The following is a 27,577-nucleotide window of genomic DNA, read 5'->3' as shown; positions in this document are numbered from 1 at the left end:
TGGATGGCAAAGTTTATAATCCTTGCTCCGATGGATAATGATTCCAGATAGAGTGGCCCAAACATTAACAGAGAGGAATCACAATGAGGTGTTCATTGATGAAACGTTTTGTGTGTGAAAACACATTTTCAATGCCTGAAGAGGTCAGACTGAATGCTGCAGTATCCTCCAGGTTGCCTGCCCAGAATCATTAGACCCATCACAACTTCAAACCTTTGGTTGTTACAGTTGGCAGATCAGCAGAATCACCACTGCTCTCAGCAGTCCTTGGTGATTGCTACAAGGGCTATCCCAACACAGATTACCTCCACAGTCTTCACTTCTGTGTAACACCACCCACTTTTTACAAAGCATTCTGATCCCCTCTGTGGCCAATCTACAACCAGTGCCAAAGAAACTATCTTCCTTAACTACAATTCAACGTCAGCTTGTATAATAAATCAGCTGCAGTACATAAATCCATACGTTCCTTCATGACTGTCACCTCCATGAATAAGTATATGCAATACGGTTAGTGGACAATTCCTTTTCATGTAATAATAGCAGACAAATACCCTGGTGTTTCTTAACACTGTACTTCCCTTGGTTACTTACACATGCCCTTCTATCACCTACTCTTGAGCTCTTCCCAGTGTAACTGGGGGTCTGGATCATGACAGATGACTTTTTCCTCAAATGCTGTATCAAAGGTTTGTGGAACTCAGATGATCCTTGAAACACAGCAGCTTCCTCTGGCTAGGGAACCACTACAGGTCACACGTCTGGAGCATAGTGCTGGTATTGTTAGAAAGGAACACGGTCAGTGTGAGACCTCAGAAGAGTGAGGCAAAGGCCGAGTGAGTATACTGTTGGAAATCTGGCTCAAAGTGGAAATTTGGTGCACCAAACTCTCCAGAGCAAGAGGAAAGTGGGAGGGGATAAAAGGTGTGGTTCAAGAGCTGACTTGCAGTGAGACAGCAACTGAGTTAGAAACCACAGTGTGATGAGAGTACAGGGAAAGAAACTGATTGGTCAGCAGGATTAGTGAACATATCCAGGTTTTAAAATAAAACTCAGTTCTTCAGTCTGTGTTTAGGTCTCTAGCGTTTTTCTTCTTCTCTTAAAAATAACTGAAGTACAAGGTTGATACACATGACTTATTTCTTTTCATAAAATCAAAACATCATTAGTAATTTATTTATAAATTAAATCAAATATGATAGTGATGACAAGATGGGCGATTTGTTGCTAATTCAATATGTGGGAGCTAACGGACACGAATATGACCTAGAGCTAATACACCTGTCTGCAGCTTGAGGAACTTTGGATCATAGTTGAGGAACCAGAGTCTGAAATGCAGACATTGGGCTACGTCCAGACAGTGGTCACACCCTTGAGACTGGGTCATTCAAAATTAATCTGGGATCAGAGAGAGGATGGTGTGACTGTGTGCGAGTCAGATAGGACTTAAGACATATTGCCACATGCACATAATAATTAGTGATAAGTGTTTTTTCACGTGTTATACGTGAAGTGTCGCCATGTTCCAGCGCCATCTTGAAAAACTTACTGCAATAGAATTCATCTTTCACTCTTCTGCTTGTTCCTCATCTGCTGCTCCACCAGTTGCTGGTTGACATCAGCCAGAATCTCTGAAACGGGCTCTGGGGTCTCAGTTACAGGCCTCCGCCACTGTCACAATTGCAATTACCACATCTGAACTGGAGCCACAGTCCTGGGAATGCACGGGTTCCATACCTACTGTTCCTCATCCATCACTCCTCCAGATGCTTCTACCTGCCATAGGTCAATGGGGTCCTCCATCCCTTTTGCCAACGCTACGTCTCCTTCATGCATCTTGGGCCTCACAATTGCAATTACCACATCTGAACTGGAGCCACAGGCCTGGGAATGCACGGGTTCCGTACCTACTGTTCCTCATCCATCACTCCTCCAGATGCTTCTACCTGCCATAGGTCGATGGGGTCCTCCATCCCTTTTGCCAACGCTACGGCTCCTTCATGCATCTTGGGCCTAGGCATGGACCCGGAGCCTCAGCTCAGCCTGCGAGTTTGGGCTGGGAGAGTCAGTCCTGGACCTGCTTCTCACTTGCTGGGAGACCCGAAGTTGGGGTGGAGCAGTGTCTGGCTCGACTTGGCGCTACTGCTGCAGGAGGCCTCCCCCTTCACCTGCTATTCTCCAGGCTTTAAAGAAAAGGAAAAAAAAGAGCAAAAGCAAAAAGAAGAAAGAAAAGTGAAAGAAAGCAGATGGGAGTGGACGAGCCCTGGGCTCAGTCCTGCTACTGCGGCACCATCTTGAACATTTAGGGGGTTAAAAATCAGGAGCTTCAGCCCTTGCAGTTGTCCAGTGGTTATGAGGTTCTTGCAAGCTGCACAGATGAGAGTGGGGACTGAAGAGAGGATGAGTAAACTGACCACAGCACCTTAGTACAAGGAGCCATTCAAGTGAGAGAAGAAATAGGAATGTAGTAGTGGTAGCAAACAGTAATAATTAAGGGGTTAGATGCTGTTCTTTGAAGCCATAAACGTGAGCCCCAAAAGCTGTGTTGCTTGCCAGGCACCAGGGTTAAGAACATCTCCTTAAGGCTGCAGTAGAACCTGGAGAGGAAGGGGAGGGATCCAGTCGCCGTCATTCACTGTGGTAGCAACATTGGTAGGACGAGAAAAGAGGTTCTGCTGAAAGCCTTTGAATAATTAGGAGCTAAATTAGAAAGCAGAATCTCCAAAGTAATAATCTCTGGATTACTACCTGAGCCACAAGCAAACTGGCATAGAGTAAATAAAGTCAAGGAGTTAGTTGTATATCATTGATGAGTATTTTCGAATACCACACACAATTCTGGTCAGCCTTCTATAGGAAAGATGTTGCTGAACTTGAAAGGCTTCAGAAGAGATTTACAAGGACGTTGCTGGGACTGGAGGGCTCGACTTGTATGGACAGGCTGAATACGCCGGGATTTCTTTCCCCTGGAGCGTTGGATGCTGAGGGGTAAACCTTACAGAAGTTTATAAAATTATGAGGGACATGAATAGGGTGAATAGCCACAGTCTTTTTCCCAGGTTGGGAGTGGGGGGGGGGTCCAAAACTAGAGGGCACAGGCTGAAGGTGAGAGAGGAAAGATTTAAAGAGGACCTAAGGAGCAACTTTTTCATGCAGAGGGTGGTTTGTGTACGGAATGATCTGTCAGAGGAAGTGGAGGTGGATACACTTACAACATCTAAAAGGCATCTGGATGGGTACATGGATAGGAAAGGTTGAGGGGGATATGGGCTAAATGCTGGTAAATGGGACTAAGCAAGACTGGGATGTCTGGTCGGTATGGACAGGTTGGACTGAAGGGTCCATGCTAAATGACACTATGAGTTAAATACATGGCTCAAACACTCGTGCGGAAGGAATGTCTTTCAGTCCATTGGATGATGGCACCACCACTGGGGTAGAAAACTGTTCTGTAGGGATGGGCTTCACATGACCTGTTCTGGGACCAGTGTCTAACAGCTGTAGAGAGAACTTTATTGTGGTTCTGTTCACTGAGCTGGGAATTTGTGTTGCAGACGTTTCGTCCCTTGTCTAGGTGACATCCTCAGTGCTTGGGAGACTCTTGTGAAGCGCTTCTGTGATGTTTCCTCCAGCATTTGTAGTGGTTTGTCTCTGCCGCTTCACAAACTTTGAAGAGAACTTTAAATTAGTTGGGGGGGGTGATCCGATAATCTTCAACACCACTTTCCTGCCTTTTTCCTATAACCCTGGATTTCCTTACTGATTAAAAATCTGTCTATCTCAGCCATGATTTAAGTGAATAGTACAGCAGAGGTGATAGGCTGAATGGCCTACTTCTGCTCCGATGTCTTATGGTGTTTTGGTGTTAACGAGGGTTAATACACATTAACGTAGGGCTGGAAATGCTGGATGGGCTGGTATTATCTCTTCTCCCTTGTTACTGTTGCAATCAACTCACCATACCTTCCTCAGCGTCTTACTACTCCCTTGACCACCCTTCCCATCTTATGATGAATTTACAGAAGAGAAGCACAGAGGCTAAATAAGAGGTAATAATTGTCCCACTGAGATTAAGAAAGCAGAGAAACAGCTGGATATTCGTATGTGTCTGTTTTATATGGCAGCCAATTAAGAGCTCAGCTGCTCACCTGGTGCTAGCAAGAATCCACCAACTTTCTCAACTCCCACAGAAAACGCAGAGTTGAATCCCATTCACTTTTAAAAGGATTTAAAAGTGGAGATAGCCCCTCAAGTCACTGGTCTCTGATGGACAAGCTGCACTGACTTCTCCTGCAAGAAGAGTTAATGAGGGGAATAGTATCAATTTAGGTGTATGTGCAAAGTGACTTGAGAAAGGTGAACTAAGAGATGTGGGGTATGAAAGTTTTGAGCTGGAGGTTAAGATCATCTGAATTTTAGAGTTGTGCTTCTAAGTAACTGGCATGAGGAGAGCTGTCTCAACATCGTGAAAAACCCCATTTCAGACAGGTGTGCTGTTGTGCAGGATGGATAAGGAAGAAATGGAGAGTGCCCACTATGTTATCTTGCCATCCTCAGGGAGGCTGTTATACCCTTTAAAAGACTTTGTTGGAGTAGGAGGATAAGAAGTGAGGGAACTGGTTCTCATTGCCAGTGGATTCTTCCTCCAGGTAATAACAGTCACATTGCTGGGAGGCTTATTAGCACTCACACCCAAGGGTCTGTGCCTCCTACCTTAGTGTGTGTCCTCATTCTGTACCATGACTTGTACTCTTTGGGTCTTTTATCCCAAAGACTTGAAAACAGATGGTAAGTGACTTGTAACATCTTTATTCACGTAATTTTTCATACAAAAGCTGCAAAGTGCTTGAGGGATAAATTTGATAACCTCAAAAGCAGATGTGAGGATTGCAATGCATGATTGACTCACATCCACTGATTCAAAGGCAGGCAGTAACTTTGTGTCTAATTTGGGAGCATTATAAAGTTGTTGCATGCAGCTAGCAACCACACAGATCACAAACCAATGGAGGACCCAGAATCATAACCTCATAACTACAGTTAAAGCTAGCCTGCATCATTGCTGTGAGCAGTGAGGTGATTAGTCTTAGTGGCATTAAAAACTGCACATGTTTCTCTGAAGAGTGGTTGGAGATGGGGGAAAAGAGGCTGTTCGTTTGCATGGGAGATGATATAAAATCCTTGGAACATATCAATCCAGAATAGGCGACACTAGATAGTGCAGCAGGCTAAGAGGACGGAAATAAGTAATAGAGTGGGTTGGTCAGGGCAAAGGGACATGGTGAGGGATTTGGGGAAGAGTATAGCAAAGTTAGGGTAGCACAATAAGCAAAAGGAGGAGGGACCAAGGATCTGGTTGGTTGTTTCTAGATAGGATATTATCCTATCAATCTAACCCTAACCCTACCACAATTTTCTGAAAGGTGGAAGCATCAAATATTGATTTTATTTAGAAGTAATATGAGCCAATTGAATAACTGTAATGTACATTTTTAACACATGATATAGCTCAGATGTTAGATCCAGAATTTCTAACTGTATTGGTTTTATATTTTTGTCTTATTAGATTTAAGTACAGGTCATTTTCATTTGAAGTCATCAATAAAAATTCAGGCTCCATCTAATGGCAGAAGCTGGTCGGTGCAGACAGAACAACTGACACTGACACATGTCTGCTACAGTGTGGAGCCCAAGATTTGATCATAAATTTGGAACTGCTGGCAGCAGAAAAAGCCAACACCAGAAGTATAAAGAATGCGCAGTGAAGAGGAACTGAGGGCAAGAATAGAAATTCAGGGCGAGCAAAAGTATGGTGAAAATTCTCGAGAGCAGGCAGGCCACACAGGAATCTGTAGGGAACAATGTTGAACTGAAACAAACACAAAATGCTGAAGGAAATCAGCAGTAATATTTTGAGTCAGGTATGACTCTTCTTTGGAACTAGTTCTGTAGAAGAGGTGTCATACTTGTTTTAATACATTAACTTTGTTCCTCTCTCCACAGATGCTGCCAGACCCGCTAACTTTCTTCAGCATTCTGTTTGTTTCAGATTCCCAGCATCTACAGTATTTTGTTTTTATTGGAATGTTATTGGAATGTCTCCATTTAGATGGAGATAACCTGTATTTAAATTTAATAAGACAAAAATATAAAACCAACACAGTCAAAAATTTTAACACTGCGAGTTTCAGTTTAAGTTTGCAGCAGACCGAACCTAGCAAACTCATTCTAAAAGATGAAAGACTTAAATCTAGATTTATTCCATATATCATTCCAGCTGCATGAGACTGGAATCTTTTGCGATAAATTATGTGTCTTATGGTCCTGCTTCACAACCACCAGATGAAGAAACAGTACTTTGAAAGCTAGTGCTTCCAAATAAACCTGTTGGATTATAACATGGTGTTGTGTGATTTTTAACTTTGCCCACCCTAGTCCAACACCGGCTCCTCCAAATCACAGCAGACATATGTCAATGTAAATTGTTCTGCTTGCACTGACCAGCTTTTGCCATTAGATACAGCCTGGCCAATTAAAACTTCAAGAGAATTTACTCAATATTTATGTCTAGTAATTACATATATATTGCATTTCCTCTTTATTTTGGAGGCTGGCTTTATTTTAAAGGGTATTTTATTTATGAATATAGGTACTTTGGAATGTACACTTTTTCAACTTAATGTTTTCACGTTGTTTTCTGTTGAGAAATGTCCTGACGTAGCTAACTACCCAGATTTTATATTTAGTTATTAATTTTATGTTTCAAGTTATTTCAGCTAGGAATACACATACAGGACATTATTTGAATCTGTACAAAGATTTTTTCCCAAAAGAAAAAGCTGTCTGCAGGAATGTAACTCTGTCTTTAACATGGATTCCTATGGAAATCAATTTTCACTTAAAGTTACAACTGCAACGTGAAGTGAGGACTTACTGTAATAAAGCGCAGCAGGTCAGGCAGCATCCAGGGAACAGGAGAATCGACGTTTCGGGCATAAGCCCTTCTTCAGGAATCCCGAAACGTCGATTCTCCTGTTCCCTGGATGCTGCCTGACCTGCTGCGCTTTTCCAGCAACACATTTTTAGCTCTGATCTCCAGCATCTGCAGACCTCACTTTCTCCTTACTGTAATAAACACTATTTTATGGTGCCACCAACCTCCTGTTGATTTTGGACTTTTAACACACAGATGTGTAACTCAATCCAAGATTCCTGGCTTCCAGAATATAGACTGAATGTCAACAGTTGGTCTGATCACAGCATTGCAATGACCAGTTCAACTTGGATCCTTTTCCAAACTAATGTTGGAATGACTGGAATAGTGAAGAGAACTGGTCAGCCATGCTGTTTTTATTATGAATGGTGACAGAAAGAGAGAGCTGATAATCAAGCGCCATTACTCCATCAGTCGCACTATGAATATAAATGAGTTGTTAAGTCTTCTGGAAATGTATCCAGTTACCAGACTCCACATATCACCTTCAGGACTGGAACATAAACATTTCAGGAATGCCTGTCCGAAAAAGCAGAACAAAAGACATAAACAGAGGAAAAATCAGAGCCTGAGTCACATAATCTTCATAAACCTAATGCTCAGCAACCTTACTCATTGCGCCTATTGTCACTGGGGAACATTTTTCCTGGATAACTTCATATGTTTGAGTAGGAAAAGATTCATGATTCTGGAAATAATTTCAAGAACACTGGAAATTCCAAATTCAGCTGGCCCAGGACAAAACAGAATTCCAAACCAACACCTACTACAAACAACAAATCTGCTCAAGTTGAAAACCAAATGTTAAGAAGTAACCACTCAGTTCAGAATGACAAAGTGAACTCACTTGACTAAGCAACTAAGACTATATACTGGATTGAGAAAACGGAGAACCACAAAACTCACCTTCTTCAGTGCTGCCGGGAATAGGGTAAACAACGTGTGAAGCATTTGACTTGTCCTCAGTAACAGTACCCTGTTGAAAAGCATTTAAATAATTAAGGCACAAAGACAGACATAGTCATGGCTTAATAAAAAGAATACTTCAGAAAAGAAAGAGCCAAATGTCTCTCCAGTGAAATAAGGCTAGGCATATTTAAGCAAGAACACATAAATCTGCCCATACAACAAGCAGCACTAAGGAATGGCAGATGAAGTTTGCATCCAGGATTCTGGACTATGTATGTCATTATCCAGGAGATGAGCTGAGCTAAGTATGGTCCATGAGCACGAAAGAAAGAACAATCAGATGGGCTCGCCCTGGAGAACTAATGGCACTACACAACTGAGTCTTTTCAATGCAGCCTTGGGATCTGATACTATTACTGTCACAAGCAACATGGACCATTTCTATCCACCAGATTACTTAGAGGCAGCAAAATTAAAAAAAGCTCACCAAAATGTGTTTCATTATTATTGGCAGATCAAGATCTTGGAATGCTCATAGTAGTGGTTCAAAAGTGACCCACCATCATTACAACTTCCACTCCGGTGCATTTATGGGCTGGCAATGAATGGTCATGGAAAGCTTATCTGAACTGAGCTGATCAAGGATCTGTGACTCTATTGGGAATACATTGGCAAACCACTGAATAGCAAGTACATGATCAACAGTGAGATCTACAGGCAACCTAAAGATTTTCAGTAGCAGTAGAGTAGTAATAATGGGGGACTTAAATTATGCTAAAATAGGCTGGCATAAGGGAAATGTGATCAAATGCTTCTGTGCCATTTGCTTGACCAGTATATAGCATTGCCAACATGGGATAACATAGTGCAAGATAGGACTGCATAATGTAGTAGGGGAAAAACTAAGCTAAAAGTCTCAAAACCTAATGGAATCACGTTGTAAACTGGTGAAGAGGAATTCAAAGTGATCCCAGGAAATACATATGTCTAATATTAAGAATGCACATGCTCACTTGAGATGAGTGAAGGGTGCTACATTTTGAAATATCGAAATAGCCAGAAAAACTAAGAGTTTTTCCTGCTAATACTGAACTGGAGACTTGTGTTGCAATATTACAACCAGGCTAATTCCAACTTAACTGTCATCAAACAAACATACCTGGTGCCTCTTAATGATGTCTTTCAGTTTACTCAGTAACTTAGGTTCTATATCTGAGTTTATATAGATGTTGGGTCGAGACAAACAGTTGTTCTGCAAAATAATATAAGAATGCTTCAAAATGTTTTTCAAGAAAAAAATCCTGACATATACAATTCACTTCAGGCAAAAGATATATTCTTCTTCATGTAATATTCAACTTACCTGAACCAGTGTCTTTTCAATAGTCATAAACATTTCCACATTGCGGTCCATGCGGGAAGGGTTCTGAAAATCAAAGCGTCGCCTAAAAATCAAATTAGAAAGTCTAATTGAGTTAAAGTATCAGACGGATGGTATGAGCATGTTTGAAGAATAGATCTGTCACGCATCACTGGATTACTTCACATAGTACATTTCCCCATCAGTGATCCCTGGGACAGTTCAGAGGGAATGAGATCTGCTTGTATTAATACAATGAGATAGTTGGGATAATGGTCTGTGCAATGTAGTGTACAATGCTGCTCCTTTAACAAAGTTATGCTGTCCTTGGCCTTTTTTTCCAGAGAGATCATAAAAGCAGCAATTCTGAAAAGTCTAAGTTTTAGGGCCAGTTTGATTATTGCTAACTGACACTGTCTCATGCAAAAGGTTTTCAAGTTATTTAAAAAAAAAACACCTGTACAATGAAAGGGGAGCTGCCAGTTTTCCCAGCTCAGCTTTTCTCTGGTTTGACCTTTAGCAGTTTGGCTGTTCACTGAAAGCAGTCAGTCAGTTTGAGACTGCTGGTCCAAGAAACAGATACATGGAAGAGGGTGTTCCATGCTGAATCTCTCTGCCATTTCACTCTCTCCTGTAAAGCCCTGTGTTTGATTTTATCTTTTGTGCCAAAGGGTGTTTATGGGGATTGGTGCAAGCATTTGGAACAATACAGGACAGTCTGTTGGGTTTTTGGATAGGTTAAGCTACTTCTATATTCTGTTCTCCTTTGTTTGTGTAATTAAAGTTTGTTTTGTTTAAAACCTAGTGGTTTGAGCAGCTGCATCACTTCTGGAATATCCACTTTAGAACAAAGAAAATTATAGCCCAGGAATAGGCCCTTCGGCCCTCCAAGCCTGTGCTGATCCAGATCCTCTATCTAAACCTGTCACCTAGTTTCTAAGGATTGGTGTCCCTCTGCTCCCTGCCCATTCATGTATCTGTCTAGATACATCTTAAGTGACGCTATCATGCCCGCCTCTACCACTTCCGCTGGCTACACTTTCCAGGCACCCACCACCCTCAGCGTAAAGCACTCCCCACACATATCTCCCTTCAACTTTTCCCCTCTCACCTTGAACTCATGACCCCCAGTAACTGAGTCCCCCACTCTGGGAAAAAGCTTCTTGCTATCCACCCTGTCTGTACCTCTCATGATTTTGTAGACCTCAATCAGGTCCCCCCTCAACCTCTGTCTTTCTAATGAAAATAATCCTAATCTACTCAACCTCTCTTCACAGCTAGTGTCCTCCATACCAGGGAACATCCTGGTGACCCTCCTCTGCACCCTCTCCAAAGCATCCACATCCTTTTGGTAATGTGGCGAGCAGAATTGTACGCAGTATTTCACTTGTGGCCGAACCAAAGTCCTATACAACTGTAACATGACCTGCCAACTCTTGTACTCAATACCCCATCCGATGAAGGAAACCATCCTGACCACTCTATCGACCTGCGTTGCCACCTTCAGGGTATAATGGACCTGAACACCCAGATCTCTCTGCACATCAATGTTCCCCAGGGCTTTTCCATTTACTGTATAGTTCGCTCTTGAATTGGATCTTCCAAAATGCATCACCTTGCATTTGCCCGGATTGTACACCATCTGCCATTTCTCTGCCCAAGTCTCCAATCTATCTATATTCTGCTGCATTCTCTGACAGTCCCCTTCACTATCTGCCCCTCCACCAATCTTAGTGTCATCTACAAACTTGCTAATCAGACCACCTATACCTTCCTCCAAATCATTTATGTATATCACAAACAACAATAGTCCCATCAAGGATCTCTGTGGAACATGACTGGTCACGGTTCTCCATTTTGAGAAACTCCCTTCCACTACAACTCTGTCTCCTGCTGCCCAGCCAGTTCTCTATCCATCTAGCTAGTACACCTCATGCGACTTCACTTTCTCCATCAGTCTTCAATGGGGAACATTATCAAATGTCTCACTGAAGTCCATGAATGTGACATCTATAGCCCTTCCCTCATCAATCAACTTTGTCAGTTCCTCAAAGAATTATATTAAGTTGGTAAGACATGACCTTCCCTACACAAAACCATGTTGCCTATCATTGATAAGCCCATTTTCTTCCAAATGTAAAGAGGTCCTATCCCTCAGTACCTTCTCCAGCAGCTTCCCTACCATTGACTCATCAGGCTCACTGGTCTATAATTACCTGGATTATCCCTGTTACCCTTCTTACACAAGGGGGCAACATTAGCAATTCTTCAGTCCTCCGGGACCTCACCAGTGTTCAAGGATGCTGCAAAGCTATCTGTTAAGGTCCCATCTATTTCCTCTCTTGCTTACTTCAGTAACCTGGGATAGACTTGACCACCTTAATGCCTTTTAGAATACCCAACATTTCTTCCCTCCCTATGCCGACTTGACTGAGAGCGATCAAACATCTATTCCTAACCTTAACATCTGTCATGTCCCTCTCCTCGGTGAATACCAACGCAAAGTACTCATTAAGAATCTCACCCATTTTCTCTGACTCGACGCATAACTTTCCTCCTTTGTCCTTGAGTGGGCCAACACTTTCTCTAGTTACCCTCTTGCTCCTTATCTACGAATGAAAGGCTTTGGGATTTTCCTTAACCCTTTTTGCTAAAGATATTTCATGACCCCTTTTAGCCCCCTTAAGTCCTCATTTCAGATTGGTCCTACTTTCCCAATATTCTTCCAAAGCTTCATCTGTTTTCAGTCACCTAGACCTTATGTATGTTTCCTTTTTCCTCTTAGCGAGTCTCACAACTTCATCTGTCACCCATGGTTCCCTAATCTTGCCATTTCTATCCCTCATTTTCACAAGGACATGTCTGTCTTGCACTCTAATCAACCTCTCTTTAAAAGCCTCCCATATATCAAATGTGGATTTACCTTCCAAGAGCTGCTCCTAATCCATATTCCCCAGCTCCTGCTGAATTTTGGTATCATTGGCCTTCCCCCAATTTAGCACTCTTCCTTGAGGACCATGCTCATCTTTGTCCATGAGTATTCTAAAACTTATGGAATTGTGATCGCTATTCCTAAATTAATGCCCTACTGAAACTTCAACCACCTGGCCGGACTCATTCTTCAACACCAGGTCCAGTATGGCCCTTTCCTGAGTTGGACTATTTACATACTGCTGTATAAATCCCTCCTAGATGCTCCTTACAACTTCTGCTCCATTCAGACCTCTAGCACTAACTGAATCCCAGTCAATGTTGGGAAAATTAGTATCTCCCATCACCACTCTGTTGCTCCTATATCTTTCCATATTCTGTTTACACCTGCTTCAAACAAACAGTAAAGTTAGGGTCTGGCCTGGTCCATAACAGTAGGGTAATTTCAACAATGCTACAACCCCACCTTTGGATACGTATGATAATACTATTACAGTAGTACAGCTTGCAGTGGTGTGAAGAAAAAAAACTGTGCTGTAAAATGTGTTTGAACAGTGACAGTATCAAAGAAAACCAACTCACCATCCTTGGTCACTCTTAAATTTGTAAGCAGCAGCTAGAATATGGCACAAAGCTCCACCAGCTTTGAAGTCTAAGAAACATTTCATCTGGAAAAGAGAGGCAGCACCTTAGTACCAGCACCAAATGATAGTCAAATCCAGCCGAAGGTGTTAATACTTCTGTCTCCAAACATTTCCTTAAATACAATTAATCTTGTACAAGTTTCCACAAATATCTTTGTTTGCAGGAAGTGTTCATGTATAAATGTTGGAGCAATGTGGCTCAAATGGAAGCTTTCAGGAGGTCTTGGGGTGTGCTGGAGGGATTCCACATTTAAACGGTTGTTTTAATTCTGCCCTTGCACAACCTGACGAATGTTTTGTTTTCCCCTTTGCAAGGAGAGAGTATGCCAGTTGGGACAGATCGCTTCAAGGATGAGCGATTTGTATTTGAACTGCAGGAATATACCTCTCAACCTGAGCAGAATACTTGCAGTAAGAACAGTCAACATCTCCTGTGAATTTGCAGGAAGGCCACAACAGTTGCATTTGGAAATATTTCATTTAGCTTTCAGAAGGTTAGATCATTACAAACTATTAAATCAGAAATTTCAGTTGGATTGGAGTGAACATATAATTTACTTTTCTTCTGTCAGGGATTCCTTTCACTCTTTTCGTTGTCTCCCTTCAGTGGAAACTCAATTATCTGGTCACATTAAAGGAGGGATGTAAGTGCACTAGAGAGGATACAGAAGATATTCATCAGGATGCTGCCTGAGCTGGAGGATCAATGATATGAGGGAAGATTGGATAGGGTGGGGTTGTTTTCCTTGAAGCAGTGATTGTTGAGAGGGGACCTAAGAAAGGCACATAAGATTGTAAGGGGGATAGATAGGGCAGATAGGAAGGCATTTTTTTAATTAGTAGAGGGGTCAATAGCCAGAGGGGATGGATTTACAGTTGAGAATTGGAAGGCTTAGAATTAAGGAGAAATGTTTTCACCCAGAGGGTTGTGGGAGTCTGGAACTCACTGCCTGAAAGGGTGGTTGAGTTAGAAACTCTCAAAACATTTAAGCAGTATGTAATCACTTACATCGCCATAGCCTCCAGGGCTATGGGCCAAAAGCTGAAAAATGGGTTTCGTGTAGTCAGATCTTTGTTGACCAGTGCAGACGCGATGGGCCGAATGGCATCCTTCTGTGTTGTAAACGTCAATGAGTCTATCTGGTAGGCAATGGATATGAGAAGATAGTGGAGAGTCTCCAAATCGCCTATCAACAGGTGCCTTAAAAAATTATTGTTAATCAAGCTGTCTGAACATGTTATGCACACCTCCAGGGCAGCTGGGTCTTGAACCGGGAGCTTCTGGCCCAGAGGCAGAAATACTACCATTGTTCTACAAGACCCTCTTCAACAGGTGCTTTAAATGAACTGAGTTACACGTTCAATTAAATCCATTGCTTTCCTTAACAGATTCTGCAAAGAGTAACTTCCAATTCTCTTTAATATCTCCTGACCAGGATTGCAGGATAGGAGGTTGACAAAGTAGAGCTGCCTACTCTTTTTACACTCACTTTTACAATCCTACATCATCCCAACCAGCCAAATCCCATTCTCCTTAACGACCAATATGCTTTCATATGCCACTCTCCTTACGTTCTTTCATATCTCAACCAGTCTGATCCCACTCTCTTTCTCATGAAGCACACTAACATCGCAGCCTGTCAAATCCTGCTCTACGATTTACTCCTCACACTCTCTATGATCCCACCTAGCACAATCCCACTCGTCCCTCATTCCCTGCATCTTTTAATATTCTCCCAACACTATTCCCAGACTCCCCCTCACGTCTCACAACCTTTAATATCCCCATCAGTCTAATCCTACTCTCCCTCTCCCTGCCTGCACCCTTGAATATCCCACTCAGTCCAGTCCCATTCTCCTTCTCACTGAATGCAGCCTTCACTATCCAATCCAGTTTAATCCCACTTTCCTACTCATTTGCCACATGCTGCAATATCTCACATATCTACTTCCATGCTCCTCCTTGCTGCTTACGCCAGAAATAGCATTGGAAGCAGGATCTATGTTAACTTAATAAACTGGAGTTGAGAAATATTTCAACAAGAAAAATTTGGAGAGGACAGTGGAGAGTACGGATGTTCATTTAGTGGTTCTTTCCTTCATCAAAGTGGCTCTCATACAACAGTGGACAAAATGCATTACATTGAAATCTGTGCTCTCGGTGTGAGACTACCTTTCATCAATTCAACTTGAATGGAGATGCATTCAAGGCCTGGATAGATCGTCACAGAATCATGGTGCTAAATTTGGTCCTGATACGCTGTATAATTCTAGGGATTTTGCCCATTACAGAAACATAGTATAAGTACTGCACAAAACACTCTATAGGACAAACAGGCAGACAAGTAGCGATCCACATTTATGAACATCAACTAGACATCAATGCCACGACCAGCTATCCTTCGTACCTTTGCGCACAGATGACAAGGACCACAAATTCGACTGGGACAACACAACAATAATAGGTCAAGTCAAACAGAAGGCAGCCAGAGAATTCCTAGAAGCTTGGCACTCATTCATGGGCTCCATCAATAAACACATAGACCTAGACCCAATATACCGACTTAAAAATCACACAACACCAGGTTATAGTCCAACAGGTTTAATTGGAAGCACACTAGCTTTCGAAGCAACGCTCCTTCATCAGGTGATAGTGGAGGGCTCGATCCTAACACAATATACCGACCACTGCAACAAACAACTGGAAGAAACGGGAATGAAACCATATAAATTCCAATCGACAGTTCGGCAGCGCTTCACACGAGGTTCCACAGCACTGAGGATGTCACCTAGAAAGGGAACGAAATATCTGCAAACCAACTTCCCAGCTTGGTGAACATACCCACAATAACTGCAAACAGCACCTGAGCTACAAATCTTTACACAAACCTTGAACATAGTGTTACTGAGCTGAGCTTGATTTGGAAACATCCAAGTGCAATGCTTTTTTCCTTGTCTGTTTGATCTTAAGCCTGTCATAATTTTGTACACATCAATCAAATCTCCCTTCAATCTCTCTTGCTTTAAGAATAACTCCAGCCTTTCCAACCTAACCTCGTAACTAAAATAGCCCCAATTCCTGTAACCTGTCCGATAAATCCTCTTTGCATCCTAAAGTGTGACTGGAACTGGATGCAATACTTGAGCTGTGACCTAACCAAAGCTTTATAAAGGGTCAGCATCACTTTCTGCTTTTGTATTCAATGTCTCCGTATATGCATCCCAATATCCTACATGTTTTGCTGACTTCTATGTCCAGCCACCTGCAAAGATCGCTGCATATGAATTCCCAGGTCTCTCTGCATACTCTTTCAAATTGTGCAATTAAACAAACTGACTCTCCCTATCGCTTCTGTCAAAATGCATAACCTTAAAATGTCTTTACACTAAACTCCATCCACCATTTGGCTGTTTATTCTGCTTACCTATAAACATCTTGCTGCTGGGAATTCATTTCATTCTCACTGTTTGCCACTTCCAGAATTTGTATCATCAGCAAACCTTGAAATTTTACTTTGTATTTCAAAATTCAAGTCATTCATACCTAGCAAAAAAAAAGCAGTGATCCTAGCACTGATGCCTGCAGGATGTCACATTCTGTCGTGTGAGAAATAACCCACTACCACGACATGTTTTCTGTCCTAAAGCCAATCTTCCATTCCAGGTGACAATGACTCCTCTATATCATAAGCCTCAATTTTGCTCACCAGCTATCTATGTGGTACCTTGTAAAAAATCAACTTAAAATCCATACAGACACCATAAACTGTATTCTCTTCATCAGTCTTTGTTACAACATCAAAACATTCAATTAGATTAGTTGAACACAAATCTGTCTTTTCCTCTCAAAGTGCTTGTGGACTTTTTTCGGATTATGGATTCCCCCCATTGATAGCAAATAACCACACAGGCTTGTGTTCTCTTGAATATAGGCAATTAAGGAGTGATCTAATTGAAATATTAGCATGATTACAGAATTTCATAAAGTAGATAAAGAGGAACTCTTTTCTATGGTGGAGTGCTTTCACAACAAGTTGATATATTATTAAAGTTACAGCCAGGCCATTCGGGGTGAATTCAGCAAGCACTTCTTCCTACAATGGCAGGATAGAAATCTGAACCTTTCTCCCAAGAAACTGTTTGAGTCTGGTGCTGAACTGAATCTTTCAAAACAGAGACTGATAGATTTTTGATAGATAAAGAGATTAAAAGTTTTGGAACCTAGGTGGGCTGATAGAGTTATGATACAAATCATTATCCAAGTGAATGGCAAAACAGGCTGTAATACTGAATGGCCTCCTCCAGTGCCTAGTTAAACCAGTGCTAATGGTCACACACACATTTGATGGAAATGGATTGTGGTACTTACTGGCAATTTGGTAAGAGGTGCATTGCTTACGTGTTTTCCAAACACCTCCTCCTGGAACTGCAACAGCTGGACAACCAGACTGGAAAGAGACTTGTTTGTTGGTGGCTCTGCTTGGATGTACTGTGAGAAAATAGAGAATTCACCATGAGACATTTCAGAAACAATCCACTTGGTGTAATGTAAAATATTGGCTTGATAACTATTCACATTTCAAGGCTGCTTTACTGAATCATCTGCCCAATGCACAGCCTTGACACCAGGAAAATATGTCAGGAAACTTTGCAGTGGAGTGGACACCAGAGTGCAGGGTCAGCATTGCTGTAATAAATTATTCAAACTCTGGAGATGGATGACAGAAAAGCTATTTGGGCAGAATGATGGAACGATAAAAGAGGTATTATGCTGCAACTAATCAAATAAGGAGGAGATAGAAGAGCAAACTGAAAGTAAATGACTAAAAGATGCAAGATCTACACCGTAGTTATAATAGGGGACTTTGATTATCTTGAGAGAGTCTAGAATAGTAACAGTGCAAATTATAAACGGGGGAGTAATGCATTAAATACATTCAGGAGAACCTTTCTTGTTCAATGTGTTTCCTACCCAATGAAGAAGGATGCATTGCTGGATCTGGATCTGGGGAAGAATTGGAATATGCTTCAGTGGGAGTGTGTTTCAGAAGTAGTGATCACAATATCACTAGAGTCTGGAATAGTTAGAAAAGAGAATAAAGAAGAGTCAAGCAAAAAAAACCTTACACTGAAGTTTTGGTGAAGTGAACAGAGATCTGGGCCAGGTGGAATGGAATCAAATATTAATTGATAACATAGCTTTAAACAATGAAATGCTTTCAAAGAGGACAGGGTTCAAGTGCAAACACATTCCCATGAGGCAATAGGAAAGGTATCCAACACTAAATAACTTCTAAACCTTTAGCTACCCAAGATAAGTGAGGCAGAGAAAGGAGGCTCAGGAAAATTGAGTAACATTTGTGCCATACAAATGCTAGGAAATGACCATCACCCCTTGACATTCAAAGGCATTACCATCACTGAATTCCCCCACCATCAGTATCCTCGGGATTACCACTGACCAGAAACTGAACTAGATTAGCCACATAAATACAGTGGCTACAAAAGCAGGTCAGAGTCTTGGAATACTCTCCATTTGCCTGGATGGGTGCAACTTCAACAATACTCAAGAAGCTTGACACCATCCAGGACAAAATAACCCACTTGATTGGCACAACATTCACAATCATTCACACCCTCTATCACCAACACTTAGTAGCAGCAGTGTGTACCATCTACAAGATGCACTGCAGAAATTCGCCATGGCTCCTTAGACAGTATCGTCCGAACCACAACAACTATTAACTAGCAGGACAAGTACAGCAGATAAGTGGGAATACCACCACCTGCAGGATCTTCTCCAAGCCGCTCACCATCCTGACTTGGAAATATATTGCTGCTCCTTCAGTGTCACTGAATCAAAATCCTGGAATTCCCTCCCTCAGCGTATTGTAGGCTAACTATAGCACATGGATTGCAGCAGTTCAAGAGGCAGCTCACCTTGACCTTTTTAAGGGGCAATTAGAGAAGGGCAATAAATGCTGGCCCAGTCAGCAATGTTCAAATTCCATGAATGAATGTTAAAACAGTTTCATAACAAGGAGTCTCAATAGTGTAGAGAGATAGAAATTCAGAGGACACAAATTTCAAGCAATTGGCAAAAAGGGTAGCTCTTTCAAAGATCAAGGATATACATAATCTGTCAAATGGCCTCCTCATTCAATTGTTCTAACATACAAATCAGCTAGGTCAAGTAAAAATTGAGTTTTCTTTAAAACAGACACGTAAGGTGATGCTTGCACTTGTGAAAGCACAATGCAGGATCATCGTTAATTTTAGTCAAATAAGGGTTAATATATTCATGATTTTGTACAATTAAATAAAAACTATTTGGATTGTTTGATTTATGTGGATCTAATCATATCTGTTATTCTGTTTTATTCTACTCCAGAGAACCAACTGGAGAAAACTGGAGCCGTTCTTTACACCATGTTATAAGCATTTATTCAGGGAGTTACGCAGTACAAACATGCAACTTTAAACCTAGCAACCTGAGTTTCGCTTTGTGCCCATTTACAGGACAACAACTAAATCTCCACCTTCCTACAATTAAACACAATAAACATATAATTAACAGATCCCCAATCCTCCATATAGAATAATGGAGATGCACAGCACAGAAACAGCCCCTTCAGTCCAACTCATCCATGCCGACCAGATATCCTAAACAAATCTCGTCCCATTTGCCAGCATTTGGCCTATATCCCTCTGAACCCTCTCTATTCATATACCCATCCAGATGCTTTTTAAATGTTGTAATTGTATCAGCCTCCGCTTCTTACTCTGGCAACTCGTTCCATACATGCACCACCCTCTGCGCGAACACGTTGCTCCTCGGGTCCTTTTTAAATCTTTCCCCTCTCACCTTAAACCTATGCCCTCTAGTTTTGGACCCTCCTACCCTGAGAAAAAGACTCTGGCTATTCACCCTATCCATGCTCATGATTTTATAAACCTCTATAGGGTCACCCCTCAGCCTCCAACACTGCAGGGAAAACAGCCTCTGCCTATAGCTCAAAGGCTCCATCCCTGGCAATGTCCTTGTAAATCCTTTCTGCATCCTTTCAAGTTTCACAACATTTTTCCTATAGAACAGAGGCCAGAATTGAATGCAGTATTCTTAAAGTGGCCTAACCAAAAGCTGTAAAGCCATAACATGGCATCTCAACTTGTATACTCAATGCACTGACCAATAAAAGCAAGTGTACCAAAAGCCTTCTTCACTACCCTGCCTACCTGGGATTCAAGGAACTATGAATCTACACCCCAATGTATCTTTGTTCAGCAACACTGTTCAGGACCCTTCCATTAAGTGTATAAGCCCTGCTCTGATTTGCCTTTCCAAAATACAACACCTCACATTTATCTAAATTAAACCCCATCTGCCACACCTCGGCCCATCTGATCAAGGTCCCACTGTACTCTGAGAAAACCTTTTGTGCTGTCCACTACACTACCAATTTTGCTGTCATCTTCAAACTTATTAACCATTCCTCCTTTTTGAAATCCAAATCATTTATATAAATGACAAAAAGCAGTGGACCCAGTAGTGATCCTTGCAGGTCACAGGTCTCCAGTTCAAAAACTAACTCTCCAACATCACCCTCTGTCTCCTACCTTCAAGCCAGGTATACTCTTGTATTCAAGTGCCTCTCACTCCCTGGATTCCATGTGATCTAACCTTGCTAACCAGTCTATCATGCGGAACTTTGTCAAATACCTTGCTGAAGTCCACATAGACAATTCCACTGCTCTGCCTTCATCAATCCTCTGTCACTTCTTCCAAAAACTCAATCAAGTTAGTGATATACAAATTCCCACATACAAAGCCATGTTGACTATCCCTAATCAGTTCTTGCCTTTCCAATTACATGGAAATCCTATCCCTCAGAATTCCCTCCAACAGCTTATCCACCACTGATGTCAAGCTCACCAGTCTACGGTTCCTTGGCTTTTCCTTACCACCTTTCTTAATTAATAGCAATATACTAAGAATATTAGCCACCCGTGGCTGTTGATGATACAAATATATCTGCTAGTGGCCCAGCAATCAATTCCCTAGCTACCCACAAAGTTCTGGGATACACCTGATAAAGTCCTAGGTATTTATCCACCTTTGTGTTTTAAGATGTACAGCACCACGTCCACTGTAATATGAACACTTTTAAAGATATCACTATTTATTTCTCAAACCTCTCTAGCTTCCATATCCTTATCCATAGTAAATAGTGACTTGAAATACTCAGTTAATGTTTCACCAATTTCCTGCAGTTCCATACAAAGATAGTTATTGATCTTTAAGCGGCCCTATTCTCTCCCGAGTTACTGTTTTGCCCGGAATGTATTTGTAGAATTTCTTTGGATTCCATTTGCCAAAGCTATTTCCTGTCCCCTTTTTGCCCTCCTGATTTTCCTTGAGTATATTCCTACTGTCCTTATATTCCTTGGGGGATTTACTCGGTCCCAGCTTCCTATACCTGCTTTATGCCTCCTCCTTTATCTTGACCAGAGTTTCAATTTCTCTCGTCATCCAGCATTCCCTACACCTACCAGCCTTGCCCTTTACACTAATAGGAACATACTGCTTCTGGACTCTCGTTATCTCATTTTTGAAGGCCTCCCACTTTCCAGCCCTCACTTTATATGTGAATAGCCTCTCCCAATCAAGTTTTGAAAGTTCTTGCCTCATACAGGTACACAATCCTTTATCTGAAACCCTTGGGACCAGCTAGTTTTCGTAATTCTTCGGATTTCGGAATAAGTGACAATTTAACAGTGAAGTTAAAAAATCTGACCAAACAGCAGACACACCTGTGAGTACTTACGAGCCCGGAGACAGACTTGACACCTGCCAGTGCAGGGCCACGCGCCCATGTCACATCTGAGTGGGTGCGAGCTGGGTTAACTGTTTGTATGCCAAACAACGTTGTTATGGAGAAATAAAACTTCACGAAAAAGCTTTGGATTTTGGAGTTTTTCAAATAAAGGATTGTTTATCTGTATCATCAAAATTGCCCTTATTCCAATTTCGAACTTGAACTTTTAGAACATGTCTATCCTTATTTGTAACTATTTTAAAACTAATAGAATTATGATCACTGGCCCCAAAGTGCACCCCACTTAGCCACTACATTGTAAGACATCTGCCCTCTAAGATCCTGAACAGTGCTTTACAGAAAGAAATACACATACAAAAACAGTTGATGACTTGCATCTATCCAATTAATTTTAGAGATTTCCTTTCCCTCCCAGCAAGTACATGCTCACCAGGTTTAGTTTCCATAACTTATTTGCCCTTAAAATGTTCTTGACTTCAGGGAGTTTTATTAAGTATTTAACTCCAACATAAACAAGACAAGAGAAGTACATAACTAGCTCAGCTTACAATCAATCTTTACACCTACTCTGTCGCTTCTTTAGATATAACAGCTTTCTGTCTTAACTTTAGATGATTAACTGGGATAAAAGCAACACTCTAAACAGCACTATTGATCTCAAGTTATTTGTGACCTATTCTGGTTGATATTTGAAAGCCTCACTGCCTGACCTACAATTTTATATTCGGTTCTAATTTTATAAATAACACATTTTACAAATTCCACAATGCCAACACCAGACGTGGTAATCAACATACAACATGAATATGCCAGAAGGTTTGTGCATTTGTTTAGATTCCATCTCCAGACCCACAGCAATATGCTTGACTCTCAGTTGTCTTCTGGGCAATAAGGGATAGACAATAAATGCTGGTCTAGCCAGTGATGTCCGCCTCCCATGAATGAATTAAAAATCTAGTTTAGCTTCTGTACCTGCTGCTTCTTTGACCGATTGTTAAAACACCTCTCTAGAACATATCACTCTGCAAAGCATAGCTTTTATGTGAATTCATCCACATTTCCACGAATACATGGACAGAAGAGCTAAAAAGGATTGCTTTTCTTGCTGTGGGAGAGTCCACTCTAACATCTATACCAGTCACTCCTCAAAACTCAGAGCAACAACCTCAATTTAATCTTGAAGTCCCATCTGCAAGGACATATTGAGGACAAATGCACTTCTGCAACCAAGCTGGTTCACTCTTACCTGGGACCCTAGAATAAATGTTCAACTCTCACCAAAGAATCAATTTCCTTTGTTTCGCCCCTCTCACATACAGGTGTTTCTCAGTACTGCTTGTCTATACTGTGAATGCACAAGAGTTGGTGAGTTGGGGAAGTTGGGTGAGTACAGGCAATTCTTTTATAATGCGATGGTTCTTGTGCAGCCCCGCATTATAGAAAAATCGTGCTTTAGAAACAGCGCTTTAAGCGTTGGCAATATAATCGTGTTACAGCCAACACACATTTTTAAAAGTTCAAACTTTAGAAACAGTGTCCCCAATTCATCAATTGCGTTACAGCAAATTCGTGTTAACGAAACACCTGTTATAGCAGACTGACCTGCATAGGAATCTTAATTTCTCCCTCGTGTCTAAGTTTATGTTGAGCAATTAACTAAAAATTACAGTTTCAACGAAGTAAGTTACTATGTGAAGCCGGTTGGTAAGACAGAAACCAAAGTTTATTAATGACTCAGTCTTACAGTTCCTTCATGCAACTGTCCCAACTGTTGCCCCCTTATCTAACTAATCAATCAAGGCCAAAGTGAGGACTGCAAACGCTGGAGACTAGAGTCGGGGGTGTGGTGCTGGAAAAGCATGGCAGGTCAGGCAGCATCCGAGGAGGAGGAGAATCCATGTTTCGGGCAAAAGCCCTTCATCAGGAATGAGAAGGGCTGATGAAAGGCTTTTGCCCGAAATGTCAATTCTCCTGCTGTTCGAATGCTACCTGACCTGCTGTGCTTTTCCAGCACCACACTCTCAACAATTAATCAATCAATCCCAATCACCCACTTAAATTGCTAAATTAACAGACTGCCCTTTCTTAAAATAAAACTTCTGAAGACTGATAAACAATCATTGAACAAAACTAATCAAAAGTAAACAAAATGAATTGCTAGCATATTCTCTATTGTGTCTTATAATCCAACCAATCAACTTTTAAAATATTTATTATAATACCATCAACCTTGCGTATTTGCGCTTTTTTGTTTGGAACAAAAAAATTAGGACGTGTTTAATCACAAAGTAACCCCAACAAAAGTTGCTTTTTCTTTCTTCCTTTTCATACTGCTAATAATAGTTGCCCCCCCCCCCCCCCACCCTTCAAGGTTCTCCATGAAATTACTGGCGAAAGCACCTTTTCTTTTGGATCAGTCTGACAGCTGGTGATTTGTCTCTATCCACTTTATTTTGGACATCTTTCTTTCTCAGATTTACTTCTTACTAGCAAGGTCAATTCTCATTCTTTTCTCAGCAACCCCCTTTGCTGAGAACAAGGAAGGACCAATAAAAAGGATGAGCCTCATTTTCTGGGTCAGCCAATGCTAAAGACTGGAGTCTGCATTTTTCTGAACTGAATTTCTTTAATGTTTTATTCACCCTCCCCTCAAGACTTCCTCAACAGTAGCACATTTCATCACAGCACTCAGTTCCAATACATCATAACTGGCACTGGGTTGAGTTTGAGTGCAATCCAGTTTAACTGTCCAATCAAATTTCTTGTCTGTCCCTTCCTTGGATGCAAAATCACCTTTTTGTGGGGACCTGACCCAATGCATCAGGATGCAATTTACACTTTCCAATTAAGACTGCTGATCTAAAGTCACTCCTGACTTATTCTGCTTGATGTCTAATTTTATATATTTAAAAGTCCACAAAGCTTGACTTCCAACTGTAAATTCCCTTTTTATTTTAAATACCACACATCACTGAAATTCCATAGAAACTCCCCATGTGCATCTTAAAATGCCTGGCCATTTCCTTCTGTGATACCAGTAGAACATTGCTGGTCTGCTTTAAGCTGAAGTCAACCTACTTTCAGCAAGATGGACCTAACCGAGAATTACCATTCTGTCATTGCACCCATAAATCTCCACAGCTTCCCTTCTACACCACCTGCTTCTTTTGGTGGTTTCAAAAATACTTGCTTTTCACAGTTTTCACCCTGTAAAATTGCAACTTTTATATTTTTTTTGTTCACTCATGGGACGTGGGCATCACTATTGCTTGTCCCAAGTTGCCCTTGAGAAGGTGATGGTGAGCTCCATTCTTGAACTGCTGCAGTCCATGTGGTGTCAGTAGACTCACAATACTATTAGGGAGGAAATTCCAGGATTTTGACCCAGTGACACTGAAGAAACGACAACATATTTCCAAGACAGGGCAGTGAATGGCTTTGAGGGGAACCTGTGGGTGATATCCCCATGTATTTAATAGCTTCGTCTTTCCAGATGGTAGTGATTGTGGGCTTGGAAAGTGCTGTCTAAAAATCTTTGGTGAATTTCTGCAGTGCATCCTGTAGATACTACTGCTACTGACCATCAGTGGTGGAGGGAGTGGAATTGACTTATGATCCCAGGATTATGTCGCTATAAGAGCTAAAGAGATCTTCAACTTCACTCTTCCTGCAATAGGGGAAGATACTGTAACATCTTGATGAGCAACTTTTTCTCCAAAACTCCAAACCACAAGTCTGGCTTTAGCCTTATATGTTCTATCAGGAAGCACGTTTCCTATGCAGATCCATCTGTCTGACAAGTTTCTTAGTGTAGACATCAATATTTTTTCACCCCAGCTCTCCAACTCTTTTTGTCATCCTTTATCAACTTCTAATTTGTTTACAGCCATTAAAACATCTCGATCATAATGAGAAAGTGTATAAGGTATGAGCAGGTAGGGAAAGAGTTAGGTTTTGAGTTTTATGAAACAAGAGGTTCAGCTGAGTATGACTCAGATCAGATAAGAACATGCAGTTAACAATAGGGTGCTGGAGGCAAGGGTAATGGGTTAACAAGGTGGAAAAGCATTCATTATGTAGAGCCATTTAACAATATTGGAAACATTCATTATATAAGGTCATTTAACAAGGGAAAAAGTATCCATTATGTGAAGCCAGTTAACATGGTTAAAATTGGGTAAGTCACCCAATCAATATGTATGTTGCTTTATCTGGATGCTCCTCGCTGTAAGTGACTATATAATTCATTAAGAATCTGCTATTCCAGAGAAGACAGTGAACTCATGTCTATGTACACATGGGCGATTGTTCTCTCTCCCCCCCCCTCCAGAGCCCGGAATAAAGATGAAGGAGGTAAAACTACTGCTTCTCTGAGCATTTTGCTTCAACTGAGGCAGGAACGGGACAACAACCAGAGCTTCCACTTCCCGTGATATTCCCAACCCACTTCATTGTCCTTGTTCTTGTCCAATGATGACCTCTACTGATCTTTCCATCTCGTTCTGGATTATTTCAAGATCTCCCCTTCCAATGATAAGAATTCCTTCTGTAAGTTTGTGATCTTTTCCAAGGATTATGCTCACTTCCAGGTCCACTTTCAGAACTCGGAGTACATTTTTTAGCCTCTGACATCTTTCCCTCATTTTGCCAACCCATGGAGCTTACGTTCTGTCCCTTACCTTGCACATTAAGGCAATTTTGTTTTGCCAACGCCTTCCCTATAATTGTGGCATTCTTCTATTCACTGGCTCTTTCTGGCATGCACGTTACCTTAGTGCCTACATTTAGTTATTATCTTGTGTGGAAAATAGCGTTATTCTGTCTTTGTATCATTTTGTCCATATTCAGTCAGCACTGCACCTGCCTTAATGTGGTCCTCATTATTATGCAACATATGATTATGCAAACTGCATGGTGCCTCATTGCTTTCTATGACGGGTCCAGATTCTGTCGGTGTGTACTCATCACCTCAAGGAATGCACCCCGATAGTTTGGTCGCTATGCTGTAAAATTAATTTCTTCACTACGACCTGAGGTGGACCTTCCCATTCATTTTCTGTCCCCCTCTCTATAATACTCCACGTCTCCTGGATTAATATTTATTTCTGAGGGCTATGCTGTCAGGTTGGGTGAATTTTCAGCGAAATCTCAGCTTTAGTGAATGCCTTTCTCCCTACGTGCTCAGAACAAGTGAAACTAAATGCAGTCCTTTCTTAAACGGAGGGATATTCACTCATAAGTGAAGGAATGTTTTGGAGTTTTCCAGGACATTTTTGGGGTCCATTCTTCTGTTGAACTTGCCCAAGTCTCTGTTTTAATAGTGGGAGGTATCGCCATCCCTGCTACTTTGAGTGACATTTCTGCTTTAAGTGTTGGCAGAGTCAGCTTGCATCGAGGTGGTCTCAGATTGCTGCTATCATTGAGTCCTCTGTCCCTCGTGTTTCCGTTGAATGTGCCTTGTGAACCATGATGGCTGCTGGAAATGAATGGTCCCCCTGGAGTTTCTTTTTTCCGGTTTCAGACGTCTGTTTTGAAAGTGTGGGTTTTGTTCTCTGAAAATCTAATTCCAGTTAATATTAGAATTCTAGCCACCTTTGTCCAGTGAAACAATTTAAACATTTCAACTCCCCCTCCCACTCCACTGAGGATGTGCAGGTCCTGGGCCTCTTCCACCGCCGCTCCCTCACCACCCGACACCTGGAGGAAGAACGCCTCATCTTCCGCCTCGGGACCCTCCAACCCCAGGGTATCAATGTGGACTTCACCAGTTTCCTCATTTCCCCTGCCCCCAGCTTACCCCAGTTCCAACCTTCCAGCTCAGCACTACCCTCATGACCTGTCCTATCTGTCAATCTTCCTTCCCACCTATCTGCCCCACCCTCCTCTCCAACCTATCACCGTT

General features: G+C 41.6%; 1 protein-coding gene across 6 annotated transcripts in view; it reads right to left on the bottom strand.

The window, feature by feature from the left end:
- Positions 1-27,577, bottom strand: part of LOC122543379 (SWI/SNF complex subunit SMARCC2-like) — a 159,216-nt gene that overhangs the window by 120,174 nt on the left and 11,465 nt on the right. For 5 of the 6 annotated variants that reach the window (XM_043682051.1, XM_043682054.1, XM_043682055.1 and 2 more), the window contains exons 2-6: positions 17,208-17,327; positions 12,777-12,862; positions 9,267-9,348; positions 9,063-9,155; positions 7,901-7,970 (exon numbers count right to left, since the gene is read on the bottom strand). In XM_043682051.1, coding sequence (XP_043537986.1) covers positions 7,901-7,970; positions 9,063-9,155; positions 9,267-9,348; positions 12,777-12,862; positions 17,208-17,327 — 451 coding nt within the window. Of the gene's footprint in view, positions 1-7,900; positions 7,971-9,062; positions 9,156-9,266; positions 9,349-12,776; positions 12,863-13,847; positions 13,979-17,207; positions 17,328-27,577 lie in introns of those variants that run through there. The other variant, XM_043682056.1, reaches the window with a different exon arrangement.

The sequence above is a fragment of the Chiloscyllium plagiosum genome, chromosome 43 (assembly GCF_004010195.1).
Source record: "Chiloscyllium plagiosum isolate BGI_BamShark_2017 chromosome 43, ASM401019v2, whole genome shotgun sequence".
Taxonomy (NCBI): domain Eukaryota; kingdom Metazoa; phylum Chordata; class Chondrichthyes; order Orectolobiformes; family Hemiscylliidae; genus Chiloscyllium; species Chiloscyllium plagiosum.
This window is presented reverse-complemented; position numbering and strand designations above follow the sequence as displayed.